We start from the raw sequence: 21160 nt of genomic DNA on the forward strand, positions 1-21160 counted from the left end.
GATGAGCATTAGCGGCACCCTTCCTTGGCGCTAACTAAAGCAGCGTATTAAGCTGCAATGATTGGAACACCACTAACGGAGCTCGGAAAGAGACATGAATAATTTTTGATGATGATACTATTCAGAGAAAATGAATTGTACCCGCAGGCGAAGGAGGCTTCTAATGACCATTCTCCCCTTGTGGGCACTAGACCTTGCTATTGTGCACGTGAATTTTTCGGCAGCCTCACTGATGTTTCTACATAGCAATTCTACTGAATTTTGTCACGTCCTTCGGTTTTCGCGTGAACAACTAGCAACTGTGCAGAATTATCTAAACCTCGCGTATTTGCTGCATCAATGTTCATTGATTTGTGCTAGCACTATTGAGGTACTAGCGTGCTTCTTGTTTGCATTTTATACAATTGTAAAAATAAGTCAGTTACTTTCGCCATTCATCACTACGTTGTAATTAGAAACTTGCTTGCCTGATTGCTTAATCCTATATACGCTGGCTCATACCCTCTGTGGGGGATTGGTCAATAAACCGGAGCTTATTGTAGTGGGAAAAGCATATTTTCGAATGTCGATGAAGAGAAAATAATTATTCAGTCATCTAGAGAATGTAAGAGTGGGTAATCATTAGGTGAGTTAAGAGTACAGTAGGTTAAGAAGTAAGAATTGAAAGAAATTTTTTCATTAGTAAAAAATAAAAAGAAAGAGAAAATATACAAGCAAGCCCATACCGCACAATATATTTTGCAAAGTAGGCCTTATTTCTTCAGCGTCTCTTCTACGATTTGCGAAAGTTCAAGAAAAGTTAGCGTGGCTTCATGTAAGGTTTTTAACGATTGAAAGCAATAAGCCACGTAACGTTGCTTTTAGATACTGCCTTAGCTAGTTGCAAGAATGAATTTCCTGTGACTGGTGATTTCAACTCATATTATGTTACGTGGGAATTTCTAACAGACACTTCTGGTACTCTTCTGTAGGATTGGGTGAGTCTTAAAAACCTTACCTGCCTAAATGGAAGACAGCCTACATTTTCTCGCCAATGAAAACGATCGGTGTTCGATCTTATGTTTCGAAGCTTATGTGATTCAATAAAGTCTTGGAAAACAATAGATTTCCCTTTAAATAGTGAACCTGTTCTTGTACACTCTGAAATTGCATGTTCTATAAAATCTTGTTAACGGATAGAAAAAACATTGGTCAATTACAAAACATTGAAAACCTGCTTTCGTTTTAATATTTCGCCAGGCACTAGTGGTCAACATGAAGACCTTGGGAGAAAAATCTGTTCCGCTTTAAAAATCTCCAAGGATGCTTCGAAATTTGTGATTGCTAAGTGCCCCATCTAGCAGATGGTGAAATACTGAGTGCACACGAGACTATAGAAAAAGAAAAGAGCAGCATGGAAAAGACTTACATGTAATCAGAGTCTACAAAATTGGAAGGATTATCAGTTAATTGCGGCAACATTAAAACCCACAGTATCGCGAGCGGAAGAGCAGCATGATCAAGAACATTTCGTGTACCTGTCTAAATTGTACAACAAACGTTCTTTATGTAATTTCTTTTGTGGTAGAAAAAGAATCCTTATACCAGGAAACGTTGTCTCGGTAGTTCACAGCTCAAAAGAACTACAGAAATCATTAAATCAATTGGCAGAAGGTTTACAAAACAGGTTCTCAACGTGTCTTCCCAATTTTGTTTACGCACCAGCCACCTCTGAATACGCAGAATTATTGACTTCCGAAATAAATGAGGCTATAAAAAGATTGCCAAATGCAGCACCAGTCCTCCATGGAATAAAAAATTTAATGCTAAAAATACTAAACCAGGAATATCTGAATGGTCTTTTAGGTCTCGTAAATTATTCTCTTAGAAGAGCACCGATACCTTATGAATGGAAGATTGCAAAGATTATACCAATGCTTAAGAAACAAGTGACAGGCTATAATCTAGACAACATACGACCAATACCAGTATCATCTATTGTAGTAAAACTTATTGAAACCGCACTTCATGGCCATATAATGCTACATGCAGGCATACGGAGATTTCAGTTGGCGACGCGCGTGTGTGCCAGACGAGGAAGACGAAGGGTTGTCTCCGCTTGATCGCACCGGACAAAACCAATGCGCCTCTAAATTCCCATTCGCATATTTGTTATTATAATATTATTATTTAGACTTGTTCGAAATTACTGCAATTTCAATTCGAGATATAGATTATTCTGTCTGGTAGAAATGGCAAAAAAAATATTGTACTTTCTGTATTTACGTGTGCTTATCCTTCTTCTGTAAGGATTATATATCATTCGAAAGGCCTTAAAGTTCATAACCTCAAATCTTAGCATATCCCCCTGAGTGGACAAGAGCCATAGTGGAGGCATCATCATCATCAGCATCATCATCAGCTCGATTGCTGGTAAACTGGTCACGCCATTACCGCTCGTTTCAAATACATCTAATCCACAGCCTCGTCGATACGGCGTTTCTTCTTTTTCGTAACATGTTTGGTAGAGGTGCAACGTTCCCCGACATCACCACGAAGCTCCACAGTGGCCGCACCGTTCAGTCTCCAGCCATGGCTACCAATAACGACAACCCATCAGCGTCTCCTTCTGTAGATCCAGCCACCACATACCTGACGATGCCCCACCCTCGTGATCCCGGTTTATTCTCCGCACAACCTGGGCTTGACGTTGACTACTGACTCCGTACGTACGAGCATGTCAGCCAGACACAACGATGGGACCCTACCGTTATATGCTCGCCAATCTAATATTTTAATTGGACGGCACCCCACGTGATGGTTCGACGCCCATGAGAATGAGCTCACCAGCTGGGATATTTTCAAGGAGCGACTACGCGACCTCTTTGGGGACCCGTCTGGTCGCCAATTGGAAGCGCGAAAAGACCTTGCCACTCGTGTGCAGTCCTTCATTGAGTCGTATGTCTCGTACATACAGGACGTGCTCGCGTTGCGCCGGAAAGTGGACGAGCAAATACGAGAAAGAGTGATGAAGTGGACCACATACTCAAGGGCACCGTGGACGACGCCTTTCACTTGCTCGTGTACACCAACGTCCCGACCGTAGATATGATTATTGAGGAATGCCGCAACTTCTAAATGGCAAAAGCTACCGTAATCTGCCTGAATTCACGTGGTTACCAAACACGGCTGTTACATCAACCTGCACCGATCACGGTGCCGCACCACCCATGCAGGACAGCGTTGACACGTATAGTTCGAAGGGAGCTTTGGGTGTCAAGTCCGGCGCTGTTTCCACCACATGCACTCGACCATGGCGCCGCACAAACGCCTCCGGAGGTCTCCGTTATTCAGGCTGGCGTGAGACCCACCTCCAGGCCAATGACAATAAATGCACCACGCCATGACTTACACTTTATTCGACGATACCACAATCAAACATAACGGAGAACTCCAGACGACAGACCAATCTGCTTCCGCTGCCACCAAGTTCGCCATATCTCCCACTACGGCCGCAGCACTTGGACGCCCTCCAGCTTGAGCCCATTTTCCTCTACTCGACCATACAAGGACTCCAGTCGGTATTCGCGCAGTCGTGTACCCTTCTTCCGACGTCCCCAACAGCCGCTCCACCACTCATTCGCCGTCACCTCAGCACCGCCGTTCCCCATCGCCCCAACCACGCCGCTATCCATCGCCTGTCAACTATGGATGCTCTCGGACAGAAAACTAGATCATGAAGCTCCAGGAGGTAGTGCTGCATTAATTGCGTCTGATCCAAATCCTCCCTTGACGCTCCCCACCAATACGGACTTAATTGAGGTGTATGTGGACAGTATTTATTTGACAGCGTTAGTTGTTACCGGAGCTGAAGTGTCCATAATGAGTGCTCATCTGTGTTGCCTGCTCAAAAAAATTGCTCACGCCGGCTGCAACTAAGCTCTCCGTGTCGCTGATGGTAGAACTGTGGCCATCACTGAAATGTGCACCGCTCGCGTTAGTATTGCCGGCCGCCATGTCCCCGTCTTATTTACGGTGCTTCAAAACTGCCCTCATGATCTAATCTTCGGCATGAACTTCCTGTCGAAGCATTCTGCCCTAATCAATTGTGCCGCTGGTACTCTCTGCTTAAAACTTCCTCTTCTCCCGGATTCTCACCCTGAACTCCCGAACAGCCTGTGCACAACTGACTTCTCCCGGATACCACCTAAAAGCTCTCACATTCGTTGAATTGGCAACAACCTTTCCAGTTTTCGACGGTGATTATATCGTGACGCCGATTCCTGATGTTCTCCTGGCGCACGACATTACTGTCGCACACTCCGTCGTAACCATGGCCTCTAACCGAACACATTTACCTGTTATCAATATAGGTTTTATAAAACAAGGGCTACCTCGAGGAATATCAGTCGTCACGCTAAGACCCTAATTGACGACCACGTCACATGTTTTGCGACAGACGTATATCCCGATCACCCATGTCGCTCGCAGGATGCCACGTGCCTCGATGCAACCTTAAGCTTCATGATCGCCGTGGCCTTCATTCAAAGCTGAGAAGTCAGCCGCGCTCTGCCACCTTCTGGCTTCATACCGCGACATATTCGACATAGAGCCGTCCACTCGGCCAGACTTCACTCGTCAAGCACCGCAATAACACAGTTGATTCTCATCCCATTCATCGGCGACCATACCGGGTGTCTGCCACAGAGCGTAAAGTAATTCAACAAGAAGTCGCCAAGATGCTAGACAAAGCGAAAATTGAACCCTCTTCGAGTCCTTGGGCATCCCCCATTGTACTCGTTAAAAAGAAAGATGGCACGTGGCGCTTCTGCGTTGATTACTGCCATCTGAATAGAATCATCAAAAAGAACGTTTACCATTTACCCCGCATGATGAGGCTCTTGATTGTCTTCACGGCCTCCGATACTTTTCTTCAATAGACCTAGGTTCCGGCTACTGGCAGATTGCTGTAGACAAAAAAGACCAAGATAACACTGCGTTTGTAACTCCAGACGGCCTATATCAGTTTAAGGTTATGCAGTTCGGGGTATGCAACGCCCCAGCCACGTTCGAGCGCATGATGGTCTCTCTGCTACAAAGGTTGAAATAGTCAACATGTCTTTGTTATGTTAATGATGTCGTTGTATTTTCTTTAACATTTGAGACCCACGTTCGGCGTTTGTCAGCGATTCTCGACATATTCCACACTGCAGGACTTCAATTAGACTCGTCAAAACACCACTTCAGACGCCAGCAAACTACGGTATTGGGCCAGCTTGTCGACGCATTTGGTGTGCAGCCGGATCTGGAGAAAATTTGTACAATCAACAGTTTTCCTGTTTTCCTGTACCCCGGTCAGTCAAAGACGTCCGGGGTTTTGTAGGACTTTCTTCCTATTTAGAAGGTTTATGAAAAGTTTCGCAGTCATCGCTCGACCTCTCACTGAGCTTCTGAAGAAAAACGTCACATTTTCGTGAGGTACTGGCCAAGCTGCTGCTTTTTCTCATCTAATCACGCTTCTGACGACTCCACCAATATTGGCTCACTTTGACCCATCCGATCCGACAAAAGTCCGAACCGATGCTAGTGGTCACGGGATCGGAGCCGTCCTAGCCCAACGCCAATAGGAGACACGACCGAGTTTTCGCCTATGCTAGCCGCCTCCTCACAGCTGCTTAGCGCAACTATTCCAATGCAGAGCGTGAGTGTCTTCCTCTTGTTTGGGCAGTCTCAACGTTCCACCCATATTTATATGGCACAAATGTCTCTGTAATAACTGACCATTATGCGCTATGTTGGCTTACGTCACTGATGGATCCAACTGGCCGGCTCAGGTGGTGGGCTCTGTGACAGAAGAGTTTATCTACATGGTGACATACAAGTCCGGACGCCTACATCAGGACGCAGACTGCCTGTCCCGCTACCCGGTTTCTGGGTCAAGCACTATGCCTGACACCGACACCGAGCCTTGCGTCTTTTCCCTTTCACAAATGACATCCATCTTTGACGAACAGCGTCATGATGCGTCCTTGCGCGCTATCATTGAGCGCCTCAATCACACTCTTCCAGTCCATCCCATCGCTCAATTGTGCTCCACGATGGTGTATTATACCGCCAATGTTTAGAGCCAGATGGACCGGCCCTACTGCTTGTCATTCTGAAACACATTCGCTCAGAAGTTCTAAACGAACTTCATGACCTTCCGTCTGCCGGTCACCTTGGTAAGTCACGCACTTAAGACCGAATACGCCAACGCTTCTTCTGGACAGGGCTTGCACGCTCAGTCGTCAGAAGATACGTCGCGGCTTCTGAGAAACGACAGCGCCGCAAAACGCCATCGACGCTTCCCGCCGGACGCCTTCAACCAGTTGACATTCCATCAGATTCGTTCTTAAGCGTTGGTTTGAACCTGCTTGGCCCTTTCCCCTTGTCTTCCTCGGGTAACAAGTGCATAGCTGTGGCCACTGACTACGCCACGCGTTATGCCATCACACGAGCTCTTCCAACAAGCTGCGCCACGGACGTCGCCGACTTCCTCCTCAAGGACATCATTTTGCAACACAGAGCCCCACGGCGGCTGCTTACAGACCAGGGCTGCACCATTTTGCCGAAGGTCATAGCCGACACCGTGCAGTCCTATCAAACGAGATACAAGCTGGCTACGTCATACCATCCGCAGACCAATGTACTCACGGAGCGTCTAAACAGAATTCTTAAAGGCATGCTCACTAAAATGTTTCCACCAACCACACCGACTGGAATCTTGCGTTGCTGTACGACACACTTGCCTATAATTCTTTGCGCCATGACCCTACCAGTTACTCTCATTTTTTTCTGTTGTTTGGCCAAGAACCAACATTTCGTCTAGACACCGTCATACCGTCCCCTGCAGAACCGAGCAGTGAATATGCCATGGATGCTACGACTCGGGCCGCTCACGCACGCGAAATCACCCGTACTTGCCTTCTCACCGCTAAGAGAAGCAACGGCGTTTGTATGATCAACGACACCGCGACGTACTCTTCCCGCCCGATCGTTTGGTCCTGCTCTGGTCTCTGACCCGTCAAGTTGACTTGTCAGAAAACTGCTTACTCGCTACACACGTCCATACCGAGTCGTTTATGTGGTTACTCCTGTGACATATGAAATGGGTCCTGTTGCTCCTTCACCTTCATGAGCCCAACAGGCAACCGATATTGTACATGTTACGCGCTTGAATCCCTGCCACTGTCCTAGTGACGATGACATTTAGATGCGCCTGGACGGCACTTCTGCAGCCGGGGACTATGCTACATGCATGCATAATAATATTCTAGGGGGTGACGTGCATGTGTGCTCGACAATGAAGACGAAGGGTTTTCTGTGCTCAATCGCTGGTCAACGGGTCACGCCATTACCGCTGGTTTCAAATACATCTAATCCACAACCTCGTCGATACGGTGTCACTTCTTGGGCCGAATTCACAAAGCTTTCTCTTTGGCTACGCATTTTCTTAGCCAAAAGTTCTCTTATCTGGAGGGATTACTATAGCGCGGGTATGAATTTAACTTATTCGGCACTTAAGAGGGCAAGGAGGACACACGATAGCTGATGAAACGACAAGGAAAGAAAGAAGTGTGTGCCGATAATATCAAGGTAGCACGCAAAGCGTCTAGCATCGAGAGTATACGATGACAGCCAATGATTTGCTGCATCTAAGTTTCAGTTCCGCGAGCGTCTGCTACAGCGCTTACGGGATGCCGCGTACGTTGTATTAGGCATTTTGGCGGGCTGTGCAAAGCCAAGCACTCGCCTTTCATCAACGACTTTAGCTAAAAACGAAATTGCTCGATGGCCTTAAGTCATCGGGCAATCCATGCACTATCTCGCCAAGTACAAGTAAACAACAATCCAGGTGTACCACATAAATGAAACCACACATAAATCGTTGCATGCAATGTTTGAAAATGGGCCTCGAATGTCTTCCCTTATTTAACGCGACCAGTTACCTTACATTTCATTGAAGCTGCGCTGCTACTTAACTAATTCGGTGCAATCTAGCACGGTATAGTGGTGAACGTAAGGGTGTTTTGTACCTATAGTCAAAGGTAGCCCTTGTTACAATATTCTTATTACAAGACACATGAGCGACTTTGGTGCCTGCAGACGAATTGTGCGGAAATAGATAACAGCAGTAATCAAATGAAATTGTGAGCGCAATTTCGCTGGTTCCATGCACCGCAGCATTTTTATAAAGCCGGAATGCGAGAACGTGCATACGCTTACGCTTAGGTATATGTCTACGTAAAATGAGGGAGACTCGTCGGGAGGTGTCTCAGTGCTAATGCTTTTCACAAAACACGGTGCAAATATTTCGCCCAGCGTTGTTTGAGTGCGCAAAGGAAGGCACGTGTATACGAGTCTTGAGGTCGAGAGACGTTATCACACGTGCGAAAAGGATGAAAAGAGAGAGAGACTCTCGTTTCGGGTTCGCGAAAGCTTGAAATTGATAGATAATAAAGACAATTTTCTGGCCGAGCAGACGTCAGGGAAAGTCTCCGCAAAACAGGGTCAGATGCTCGGAGAGCATAAAAAAGTGGAGTACGCGTTATATGAGAGTGACAGCCACTCAGAAAGCGAGATGAAGTGTGACTGTCCTTAGGTGTGAGAATCAATGCTAATTAAGAAAGTTGAGTTAATGAGCCAAAACTTTCCTAAATAACGATAATGAAAGCAAACTGAGCATTCATCTAGTGAAAGTGACACTAGTGACAGTGAACTCATAATAGTTGATTAGCGTTGTCACAGGCCGATATATATTTTTATTTTCTTATCTATATTTGGAAAACTATGAGAAGGTAGCGTACGTTAGAGCCGGCTATCCCAACGTCATAACAGTAATGTACAAGAATAAATAGCGCACGGTTATACAATCACACGTGGCGGTTTCTATCTTCTCGTAACCTTGGGAAAACGCATTCTAACTATTTTTTCTATTTTTGACAAAGTTTCACGGGACATTTTTGCATTTGGCTTCATTCGAAGGAATGACGATATATCAGCAATAAGGCGAACAGAAGCACTGCTGCAGTGGACGAGTGGTTACAGCGCTCAACTACAATCTAGGAGGTACTTGGTTCGATTCGCAGAATTACTGAGCATTTTCTTTTTCGGGAGGTTGCCCAGCCTGACATTATGCGTGGTGGCGGGTACTAAGTTTTTGAGAAGTAGGCTTTCGCGCTTGCTTCTTTCACTCCCCTTTTGACCCAAAAGCGCTGTACTGTGCTCCTTCAAAAATTAAACAATTCATGGTTCATAACTTTCTCCTCCATCCTCTCTTATCGCAAAAGTGTCCAGTGCTGAAATACCAATATCATACCTGGTATATTACTTTTCACGTGTTTGGATATTCGACCAGCAATCAGTCTTCACGGTGTTTTAAAGAAAATCTACACATGCAGTGAGCTAACTGCTTGCAGCCAAGTTGACTGCCTTTGTGGGGACACGCTTTCGTGCTAATTTGGTGGGCATCATCACATGCAGCAAGACCAAAGAGCACGGACAGTTAGAGCTGATGCAAACAGAGTGATTAGTTTGTGCCTTCTTTCCCGCTATTTGTCATGCTGCACGCTTCAGTGTAATGTCGCTGTCAATGGTTAAAATGAACTATAGCAGTTAATCGAGTTCTGCTGAGAGGGTCCCGTATTGTCCAGAATGGAACAGAACAATGGCAATTTGATTTGTGTGATAAAGAGATACCCTGTTTTTGGCTACTAGAATAAATTTCTAAACTGAAGTTTATTTTTTAATAACAACAGTTCCAGTGCAGATGAAAGGTGCATGGACAAAAATCGTGTATTCAGCTTGACTAGGTTTTTGACCTTAATTGTAATTGCGAACCGGTATCACAGTATGCATAAATATCACACACATATACAACCACGGGTGATATCTTGCTTATTCTGATTAAAATTGAAAGGTTGAAATCGACATATTCAACCAACGCAATGTGTACAAGATATGCCATGTAGAGTAGCTATGCTCGAAACTAATCTTCGCAGGTTCTTTCCATTTTACCCAATTTCTTGCCCATGACTGTAGGTTGGTAAATGAAACTTCTTCGAACACACATATTCTGTGTAAGGTTACATTTATTTTTATGCAGTACAAAACAAATTCAAATGTATAATGGCTCAAAAGAGAAATAACTAGAAACAAATTCAGCCAAATCATTACCAAACTTGCTCACCAATGATAAACGGATTCTCATTTAAAAGATACATACATACATACATACATACATACATACATACATACATACATACATACATACATACATACATACATACATACATACATACATACATACATACATACATACATACATACATACATACATACATACATACATATACGCACACACACATATACATATGTACACCCATACATACATACATACACTCAGGTGTAAATATTAAAATGAATGGCTATAAAACAACAATTCTAATACACTCATTTTGAATATACTACAGAAAGTAACTTACGAGAGATATCCACCGGCACTGTTATGTCTGAATACGGTGTTTCTCGAATTATCTCGCAAAAGCTTGATGCATAGTTTTCTGCTGCAGCCCAGTGACAAGCAGTTTTTATAAAAAACACAAGAATAAAGCCCTTGACAATGTCATGCTGAAGAAAAGGGCTGTGCATCAATATTTTGTACATGTCTGCAATATCACTCTGTTTATTTACATAGCTTGGCTCATTCACAACCCACTAACAAAGCATGTTAGGACACTTGGGCAGAAAGTTGGCACAGCACGAGTAAATTCTAGACAAAACATGAATAATACAATTACAAGCTACTAAGCTCCTTGGTGCAAACAGTGTTTATATTGACAGCTATAGGTGCCATTTCGTTTCCCCAAAACACTTCTCAAAAGTAGAATCAACTTTATTTAGCTAAAAGTTTCTATTCTGGCGCGTCGTGGTGGCTCAACGGTGGAAGCGACTCTTTCGGCCAAGAAAACAAAGACCAATTATTTTTCCAATTCGTGAATTCACCCCATGCTAACATTGAGGCGGCTAGTAAGAGTGCTTTTGGAGAGAGGAAACCACCACATTCCCACCAGTTGTGGCCTTGGGTAGCTACTTTACTTGGACAAAAATGATGAAAAACACTCCTCAAGAAGACTTCAAAGTTTGCACATCAACACAGTTCCCATACAGCTGTCTATTAGTCTGCTTGAAAAATATTGAGTTTACTGGTGGGCAAAGACTGTACACTATGTGAGGTGATGCTCCAGTGCACTGCATGTATGTCTTGCTGCTGGCCTCAACTGCGATGTTGCTCAGCACATATGTGTAAAATAACAACTAATACTATGCCACTGCAAAGTAATTATGTGTCATTTGCATGAAACAGGGACCACAGTAAAAGAACATAACAACATTTGCCTTCACAAAGTTCAAAAGATGTAAATAAATTTCCACAGAGTTTTCACAGTTCATCTGAGGATAGTAATATTGATTGTAAACACATTCTTACTTCCACTAACAAACTATTTTAAGATGCCAGATTCAATATTAGAGTATACCAGCACTTTTGTAGGGCTAAAAAATTGTACAGGCACCTAGAAAAACACAAGTGAATGCATGGTATAGCTACATATAAAAATAAGTGCTTTTATTTCTAGTCTGAGTAGAGCTGCATAGATGATAAGTCACTTGCATTACATTATGAACAAACCTATCCGAGCAAAGTATACATTTAAAAAGTTACACTTACACAGTAGATAAGTAGACTGTTGAAGGACGGACAGGCAGTGGGATAATACCCAAGCACTAAAATCTTCTGTTAAGATATACTAGGAGTAGTGATTATCTACTTCCTGCCAAATAAATTAATCCACATAGATTCACTTCCCAGAGCTCATGGCATCATTGGTGCTATACAAATGAGTGTACACTGAAGGATTACATCGACTAAGTACATGATTACTGCATCCATGGCTTTACTTCTTGTACTACAAAGAATGCAGACACAGTTACCATTGGCGACCATGGATGCTGTGATTTCTGGCATGTAAATGTAGAGGCACACAGGCACTTAACACACATGTTAAAAACTTCAGCTCAAAAATATTTGCCCACTAACACTACAGCAGCCTTTAAATTAGTGTCATAGTTTGGTGTCTTCCATGCAAAATTTAAATAATTTTGAATGCAAGCAAATGAACTGCTGAATAATGCACTGCTAAGAAGTTAAGCAGCAGCTGCTCCTGACATCACAATGTGCTCTTTCTGCTGTTGTAAACTTTGAGCAGGAGAACAGTCACTGGCAGTCCCTTTATACTTGTTGGTCTTCTGTGCTCTGTTCTTGATACACTGTACATGACCGTGGAGCACCGAACCCCTTGTTACTGCTGGAACTTAGAAAAATACAGATCATTGTTACAACCATGCTACATGCAAGAGTGTATAGTTGTCAATTATGTGCTCATATTTACAGATATTGTATTTTCAGAAGCCAATGACAAGCCTCAACACACACACACACACAAACAGTGAAGACTGAAAATATATTTAATATGATACAAGAGCAAAACTACAATGTTATAGATGAAGGCATGAAACTTCTGCCAGACATAAAAAGCCAATAAAGTTTCTTCTATTTTGACTTCACACTAGGTGCGAGAAGCAGACCACAAATAAGTTCACTAAGAAATAAAAGTTAGACTGCATTACAACGCAACAGCCAATGTTCCTAACTTTAAGGCTGTCTAACATAGCCAGCTCACCGTACTGCGTATAGGAGCAAATGGGCAGTCTAGAAGACACAAAGAACTTGTGGATTATGAGTGTGCTTGTTGCTGACATCTATTATTCTAAATGAAGAAAACCTTTCAAAAATGCACTTCATCAGGGGAAATAATCATACGCAACAAATACAACGGGCTCCTACAGGTGCCACCAACACTCACCATTATTGTTGATACCAGTGTCTTGCCGGATGGATATGCTGCGTCCTGCACAGAACACCAAAGGAGCGCTCCATGACTTGGATTGCATGTGTGCTAGCTGCATCGCTCTGCTGCTGAAATAGGCTAGCCACAGGCAGAGAAATGAGAAGCCATGGCATTGAAACACACTGAACGTCACCTTTAGAGATCAACAATGCATGCTTAGGTCAGGTACAATTTGTAGAAAAATATATATCACTATGCAATCGTGGTGAACATGTTCGGCTGAAACATAAGCAACAGCACTGAGAGAGAAAAAGCTACATTAGGTAAAAGATGCAGTTACTGGCCCTATGTCATCAGAAGCTTCTTGAATAGGTCTTTCTCCTTAAAAGTTGTGAACAGCCAGGCAATTTTCACCCACTTGCTATTTCCTTCCAGAGCACTTGATCCACAGAGGGAGTCACAAGCTCAAGAGCTCAATAAGGAATCAAAGTATTTGTGCTCGTTTCAAAGCACAAGCTTTTGAGCCTCAGATTATTGGAGTTTCATTCATAGGCTGCAGGCTTTCAGCTTTCAACATTCTCAATTATCTTGCAACTTAGTTCTATAAATGTTGAATAACAATTGTGTGTAAGAATATTACAGGTATCCACTGAAAGCAACCATGCTTGGGTTTTCAATTTGTGCACAGTAAGTGGTGTTCACGTAATCGTATGTATTAAAGAAAAACTAACCTTGCAGCCAGCCGTTAGGCAGTTTTGTGCGCTCGAAGCTCCCAAGCAGATCGCAGTCCTTCCAGATGAGGCTGCCATGCATGCTTCCACGCCCCATCCGCTGAATGATAACAGTCCCAGCAGTGACATAGGCTTGCATAGTTAGGGAGAACGCGTCCTTCCTATTTTTGTACAGGTGCTCCAAGTAATGATGAGGATTGATGTGCCAGAATGTTCAACCGATGAATCACAGGACCTTAACAAACCAATCTCTGCGATCTGTGAAGAGCCGAAAACGAGATATTTAAAAACAATCATTAAAGCACTCACTTCTAATACTTATTTGAGGAAGCTATCACTTCGTTAATGTGACCAAAATCTGCTATAATCACTTTGAAATAAACTGAAGCCTTATGTAAAATTTACGTACCGCAATATATATGTCCTACTGAAGTATAGTACTAGCACAGTGGTAATCGTCTATAGAACTAATTTTCCAAAATAACAAATTTTTTAAGTGCAACTTGGCTTCTGAAAAATAAATTCACATTAACTTTCCAACTATCAAACGTGGTCAATTGACAGGCCCAACCTCATAATCAAACAAGAGCTCACTTGTACCAAATCACAAAAAACTTTTTATGTATTTGCTCCATAATATATGTATGTATATAACAGTAGTAGTAAATTTTTCATGCTTCAACTTACTATAGAGAAACATTACATCTGATGGGCTTAAAAACTTGCACACGTTATAGAACTGCGTGAATTATAGTACCGGTGAAATTTAGTTCTGCAAGGTGAACTCACCGATGGCAGCATTTAGTAGCCGTCGGTGTCATGAGGAGCCGAGTACGGCTAACTGGTAAAGGGCATCTGCAGACTGGAAGCTGCCAATGACAGCAATGAAGGGCTGGCCAGGCGTGCACGTCCATTGATAAAGTGTAAGAACTGGCCATGACCGGCTGTTGTCAAGGCTCTAGTGCCGTGAAAAACGATGGCCAGACGAACTCCGAAACCTGTAGTTAGGCGATATTGGCCTACAACTTCATCCAAAGCAAGGCACCGGTGAAATCTTTGCTTTTTCTGGGGGCCGAAGGGAAGCTTGACGTTCACGGGCTCTCGCTGCCACATAGAACTCTCAAGTTGTTACCGAAGAACAGTCTAGGCGCGCTTCCGAAGTAACACGATCCACAACAGAATGTAGCATCTCGCAGTTTTGGTTGATCACATCACAGCGCTAGGACTATGGTTATCACAAAAAGGAGAAGTGACGACTTAACAAACAAAAGCGCCAAGCTGCCCCACCACAACTCCGCAGGGCAAAACAGTTATCAACGCTGTCTTTCAATTTTCGGTCACACGAGCGCAGCTTGTTCACAAGTCTTGGAACGTCAACACAGCACCACTGTTCACAACGAACATCGTTTCACTCCCGAACAGTACATTGCTCTCAAGTAAATATAAGCGTACAGGCTAACTAGTGGCGAAGCAAGAACCGAGCGCGTAGTTCATACGTTTCCGTACGTACTTGGGGTCACTCAAGTAACGTGTCAAAACGCTGTCAATCCTAAATGTCGCACAGCACCCAACTGAGAGACTGGAAAGTCAAGCGAACGAACTGTTACCGGCACACAAACACACATTGCAGGCTTCTCGAGTGCTAGTTGCCGTCGATACATCGACGCCGATCCCCGCTTGATAACCACACCGACGCACAGGCTACGCTGCGCTTCACTGTACACCATTGCACTGCGACAGCTTTCCGCACTGCTCACACGCACTGAAAGAGCTGCTGTAATCACAACACATCCGGTCAAACGCTGAAGTAACTCGTGCGAGAAGCATTTGCTGAAAGTCGCACCGACCGATATGCTGTTTACGACGCCATGTTGTTTTCGACAACTGCACCGCACGTAAGAGAGCTCTTAGAAAGTACTTGCACTATTTTCACGGCGTAAAAAAAATTTCTCTTATGTGCGAGGGGGGTGATATGACGAACAGGACAGGCGTGCCAGGTGAAAGAGGTGTTTTGGCAACGTCACGGAGTGAGCTGATGTAGAGGGTATTGCTTCACAACCAATCACAAACTGTGCCTGTCGGCCAAGCCGTCGTCTGCTCGCGTTTGTCGTCTGCTTCGATCAGAGCATGCGACAGGGGATTCGCCTTCGCAACGCTATTATTCTCAGGTCAAGTGGCCGCTGCGTCGCACAAAATAGATGTCAGTGGCTCGCTCTACCTTTGATTGATGTTCGTGCGCCAAGTTAATTGGCTGGTAATTGACGCAGGGATGAATTCAGCCAAGGTTTGCTCCAGAATCGGGAGGGTTTGCATATTCTCGGTGTCATACAAAGTTACTAAGGTCATTTCATTCCGATTGCTTGCCATATTATCATGGTCCATATCGGTGTCTGAACAGTGAGGGTGAAGATGCATGATTTGCTTGTAGTTCCATGCGTAATCACGCGCACCCTAATAGGCTTTAGTTTACAAAGTACGCTTTGTTCCAGATCGTCCCAAAGTGTATCGACAGCTGTATTTCAGAGATCGCAACCATTGGACAGTTAGAGCCAATGAAAGTACACAAGAGCACAAACTTTATGAACCACTCACTGAAAACTTCCTCTCATTTTTATTTCCAATAGCGTGCAAAGAGTGTGCTCCAATTAACCTCTTTGGTGGTAAATTCCACCAATGAGGCAAGGATGTCGAGTCGCACTTTTAATTGGATGAGATGGGGCGCAACACAACAACATAACAAATAAGATTGATCCTATGTCATGTCACGTTCGAATGCACCGACCATTCACGTATCACATTGGTTTTCATCCAACCACAAATCTTTACATGCGTAGTTTTATGGCATTGACGCCCAATAGAATTCTTCAATTAATGCGACTTCGAACTTATTGGACGGTGGTGGTTGTCAACACCATCCACTGCGTACAAGGGAAACAACACGCGAAGCTCAAAGCGCCGAAAGAAATAAAAACGCACCAGCAGTCATCAGGCAGCCCTTAATGGGCGTGAATTAACTCAAAACCAGCCAGGGCAACAAAGTATACCGCTGCGGCAGCAGGTTCTAAGTAGCCACATTGTTCCTAAGAGTGGTCCGGACCACTCTTGGGATTTTCTCTCAGCCATGCTGTTTTTACGCACAATTTCGCTTCGTGAATCCACTTACGAGCACTTTTCAGTGACGTAAGCAAATATAGCAACTGCATCACCATCGCTGACATGTTCCCTGGCAGTCACAGCGCGCTTTATTTGCAGTGGCCGATGTGACAACTATGGCCTCTTACGACGTTTTTTCGTTTCGTGAATCGACTTACGCAACAAAATTTCTCTTGCGCAAAAATGTTTTCGTAAGTGAGTTTTGTGAATCCGGGCCCTTTCCGTAACAATAGCAAGATGATGACGAAAACTTCATTTTCTTCCAGAAAATACACAAGGGAGACCCTGCGCCACCTGGCTAATCCCACAGAGAGACTTCGATATGCCAGGATTTTTATAAGTTTATTCCTCTCCACTTCGATGGGTATACAAGCTTCTGCTTTGCTTCAAGCTATTCCTTTCTCTCTCTTCCTTCTTAATCTTTTTTTCACCTCTTTCTACGTCCGCGTTTGCTGTGATAAAGTGGAAGAAATTTCAACGAAAGAAATGCCGCTCATAGAAGATGAGCTTGAAACAAATACTGAAGCAAGAGATCTGCAAACGAGAACATGAGTTGAAAAAACTGTCGGACAAGTGTACACAGCAAGTGCTACCTTAGTTCAACATGAAAGTGTAGTTCTGGATGCCTAGGTACATGCAGCCATATGCAGAATCAGCGACATCGGCTTGGATTTTATGTTTGAACAGAAGTGCGAAAAACCGTCTTTTGCATGAGACACATGGTCTCAAAGATAACAACGAAGAAGATTTGTTTTTTAGTATTCTTTAGGTTTAGGTGAAATATCGCATACAATCACTGTCACGTCGATGTTGCTTGAATGAGCATTTCAAGGATATTAGCATACAACCAAATCATTTCAAAAAAAGATTTAAAATGATTGAGTTGTCATTACATACTAAGGGTAACATCAGCCGCTTGGCACTCGGTTTTTGTATAAAACTGATGCAAATGTGTCGAGGTGCTTTTGATGTGTATTGCACCTCGGGCTAATTTTGGTTGTACACTGTTTCTGACAACGTAAAGTAACGATGAGCGTTTAGATAAACTGTGGGGGATTATGCGCTCGGTCACTAGTGCTTTGTTTTTTGCTACGCAGTTGGAATGAAAATAATTCAAGTGCTCAGGAGAGCCCAGGGTTTTTTTTCAGGTGCGTTAGCGTAGGCAGGTATCTTTAACCTAACAAACATGTTAAAGGCTGGCGCTTGTTTCCTATGGTGCGTTGTCTTTCTTTGAAGAAAGATTGAGGAAGTGATCATATGAGTGGATCATTAGGGTTTCCCTGACATTGGGGTAGGAGCCACCGTATTCAATATATATATAGGTTACAGCGTAGACCAAGGTTTCGGGAAATCTAGTGAGCCTAATATCTTAGCACTGGAGGATGATTGGCGGCCTTTTGACGGCGTAGTATATTGCAAGCTTATCTAAATCAACTTGAATATTGGCTGTATGGTTTGATGTTGAACCTGAATACCAAAAATTGTGCTGTTCTTGATCTTACCACTCAGATCCAGTGCACATATTTATTATTTATAAGCTCCAAGATAAACCACAAGTACAACAATTGAAATGCCTCGGAGGGCAGATAAAACAGGCTAGGTAGTTCCATGCTGTCCAAATCATGAAAAGGAACACTCGTTTCTTTCGCCAGGTACTAAATTTTGCTCCCAAAGTTCGGCCGTGGCAGCGTTGTGACTAATTTTTAGTTTCTGCTTTCTATTTATTACTAATTTCTTGTAAGTTATGTAGATATCATCCGGCTACATTTTCATGGCTGTGCTAGAACAATACGGGGGCTTTACAGCATGACCAAGGGCCACTCCACTCGCCCAATCACACAAAGTGCATGTTACGATCATAGCTGGCTGGAGCATCAGCAACTTTGAAAGCACCGCTACTGTGCATGACAGGCATGTCAGCGCTAGTATCGCTGCACCATATCCGCAACTATTGTTTATCCTTTAGTTACACTACCTCGCCAAGGTCTATTTCATGACCCCCTTCCTCACACGTATGAAGGAGAAAAAAACCCGTAGAGGCCCTCCATTAAGAATATAAAAAAGTAAGGAAATAACTACTTGATATTGAAACTAGAGGTGTGCTCGGGTTCCGGGTGGCCAGAAAGCCCAGGCCCGGCCTGTGGGCCACGCTCGGGTAGGACAACGTCTTTTCATTTCGGGCCCAGGCTCAGATCAGGCAACTTCATTGATTGGGCCGCGCCACGTACAAAGCCCATATCAAGTCAATAACCAGGGTAAAAAGCACAAAAGCGTGAATGATAATCTGCAGTGAAGCTGATTTGGGGTGGGCCTCAGCCCCGCCCTAGGCATCAGCCGCAAGCCCATTGACTCAGTTGGCTTCCTCGGCTGACTGGACGGTCCACAGTTCTAATGCGTGAAAGAGCAGAGGTTGAGATAACGTGACAGATCTTCAGTGATAGTATCAGTAGGTTTTTACTTTGAAAAGTTGCACTGGGTGGCGAACTTTCTTGTCTTCAGTCGTTGAGGAGTCCACAAGTCTAAAAAGTCAAGGTGTTGAGAAAGGGCCAACGAAAATCATTTCATGACGTTGGCATTGCCTCATGTTGATGAAAGAGTAGGCCTCATCCGTGGCCTAGGCATTGGCCATAAGCTTATTGGCTCGGTCGGCATCCCAGGCTGGCTGGATGATCCACAGTTCTATTGCGGGGAAGAGCAGAGACTCAGATAACGCGACATGTTCAGTGAAAATATCAGCTGGTTACTTCCTTGAAAACTTGCACCAGGTGGCGAACTTTCTTGTCTTCAGTCGTTAAGGAGTCTGCAAGCCTGAAACGTCAATTCATGAGCTCTGCCTATCTTGCAGCACTTTCTACTGTACGTTGAACTATGGCTTCTATCGCAGACTTGTCTCTCTCCTCCCTCATCCGCTCGGGCAAAGGGGTTGAGAAAGGGCCTATGAAATTCAGCCCACGACTTTGGCATTACCGCATGTTAATGAAACCATGTGTCTGCGAAATGTTCGGAACAGCAGTACAAATAGCTTGAATGACGTTCTCAGGTGTAGTCATCGATAATGGCAACCATGTTGAAATGCTCCAGCCAGTCGTTGGCATTCTCGTAGAATGCCTTTGCCGTCCTTGTGTGGTTGATGACAAGGTGTGATGGCAGCTGTGTTGTAGTTGGGCATTTGGTTCGCAGTTATCCTGCATTTAGGTAGTCAACCACGCTGTGTCTGGAGGCCCTGCAAACGAATGGCCGATATACGTGCTGAGGCTCAAACTCAGTCTACTTGGTGGCTTTGCGCCTTGAAGACCGTATTAGCTACCGTACATAGAACTTCCGACAGAATATCAATTGGCTAAGGCACAGAAGCTAGATGCCAAAGCAACGAGAGTACAAAGCTTGGTCTTTTGTTTGCTCTAAAAAAGTGGCTGACAATTGAGAGCACGCATCCTCCGGCGATGTTTGGCATTTTCTCTCAAGCGGCTAACCACTGGAGTTGCCTGTCTACTTCACGTCAATATTTTTGAATATGGTAATTACTGAATCCTGTTAATATTGTGATAGGCAAGCGTGCGTGAAACAAAAAACGAAAGTGTACGTATCATTCCGAGCCCTCCATAGGTGAGTGCGACTGGCCCGTATGAATACGCGAATTGACGAAGCAAGTCAGTAGTCGAAATTGTAAAATCGTTGTAGACATACGAATAATAAGAGTTCCGGTTAGCCTCATCGTACAGCGGGGTTGTCTGGTCGGATCAAATGTATTGTGAATGTAAAGACAGGGCCTTTATCCGTGTTGGGAACAATAGGTCGATTGGTGCATCCGGGTAGCATTCTGTGGCAGGCGATCAACAAGATTGCGTTACTCAAAGACGGGTCTGTTGCTGTTTACACACTTTAAGTACCATAGTGAGCAGTGCGAGTTGTTTTGTCAATTCTGCAGATTGCAACAATAAAAGTGTGCGATAAGCTCTCCAACAGGCCAAGTTTTATTATCTGTTACCATTTGCCACATGCAGAAGTTTACATTCAATACCTTCTCAGAACGACATGCTGACCATAGCATTTGCCCAATTGTGCTGTCTCGGCAGGGCTGCAACGATAGTGGCGGCTTTATGATGAACACGTTTCGCTTTCGACCACAAAAACAATAACCGCTGTTACTGCTTATCGCTGTCTTGACCTGGGTGAGGGAAGCGTGTCGTTCGTGCGCGAAACGTTAGGGAGCACTAGAATCATCGTGAACACTGGCATGAAGGCAGGTTTTTCACGTAGTATTTTTGCGTTTTGTGGGCATTTGTAATTAGTAGAAAAACACTAATACCTAACAGATATAAAGTTCAATACCGTGTATTCAGACGTTTC

The 21160-nt window shown here is 44.0% G+C and overlaps 1 protein-coding gene across 2 annotated transcripts; it reads right to left on the reverse strand.

Moving 5' to 3' along the window:
* Positions 1-11422: 11422 nt before the first annotated feature.
* Positions 11423-14482, reverse strand: LOC142803929 (uncharacterized). 2 transcript variants are annotated; one of them, XM_075890226.1, is made up of 4 exons: positions 14447-14482; positions 13658-13915; positions 12942-12986; positions 11423-12389 (listed from the first exon to the last, which is right to left on the reverse strand). In XM_075890226.1, exons 2-4 carry the CDS (start codon positions 13794-13796, stop codon positions 12223-12225), a joined length of 351 nt encoding a protein of 116 aa, XP_075746341.1. In that variant the 5' UTR covers positions 13797-13915; positions 14447-14482; the 3' UTR covers positions 11423-12222. The 2 variants fall into 2 exon arrangements, with proteins under 2 accessions (XP_075746341.1, XP_075746340.1); XM_075890225.1 differs by having other exon boundaries at positions 11424-12389; positions 12942-13064.
* Positions 14483-21160: the final 6678 nt, after the last annotated feature.

Source organism: Rhipicephalus microplus, chromosome 3 (assembly GCF_043290135.1).
Source record: "Rhipicephalus microplus isolate Deutch F79 chromosome 3, USDA_Rmic, whole genome shotgun sequence".
Lineage (NCBI taxonomy): Eukaryota > Metazoa > Arthropoda > Arachnida > Ixodida > Ixodidae > Rhipicephalus > Rhipicephalus microplus.

What these genes read in the sequence shown, in the direction of transcription:
- LOC142803929 (XM_075890225.1), bottom strand. Translation starts at nt 13,796, where the DNA reads ATGCAAGCCTATGTCACTGCTGGGACTGTTATCATTCAGCGGATGGGG. An exon ending in GCCTAACGGCTGGCTGCAAG is followed by an intron (nt 13,065 to 13,657) that starts GTTAGTTTTTCT and finishes GCCTGTGGCTAG; the next exon opens with CCTATTTCAGCAGCAGAGCG. An exon ending in CACTGGTATCAACAATAATG is followed by an intron (nt 12,390 to 12,941) that starts GTGAGTGTTGGT and finishes TATTTTTCTAAG; the next exon opens with TTCCAGCAGTAACAAGGGGT.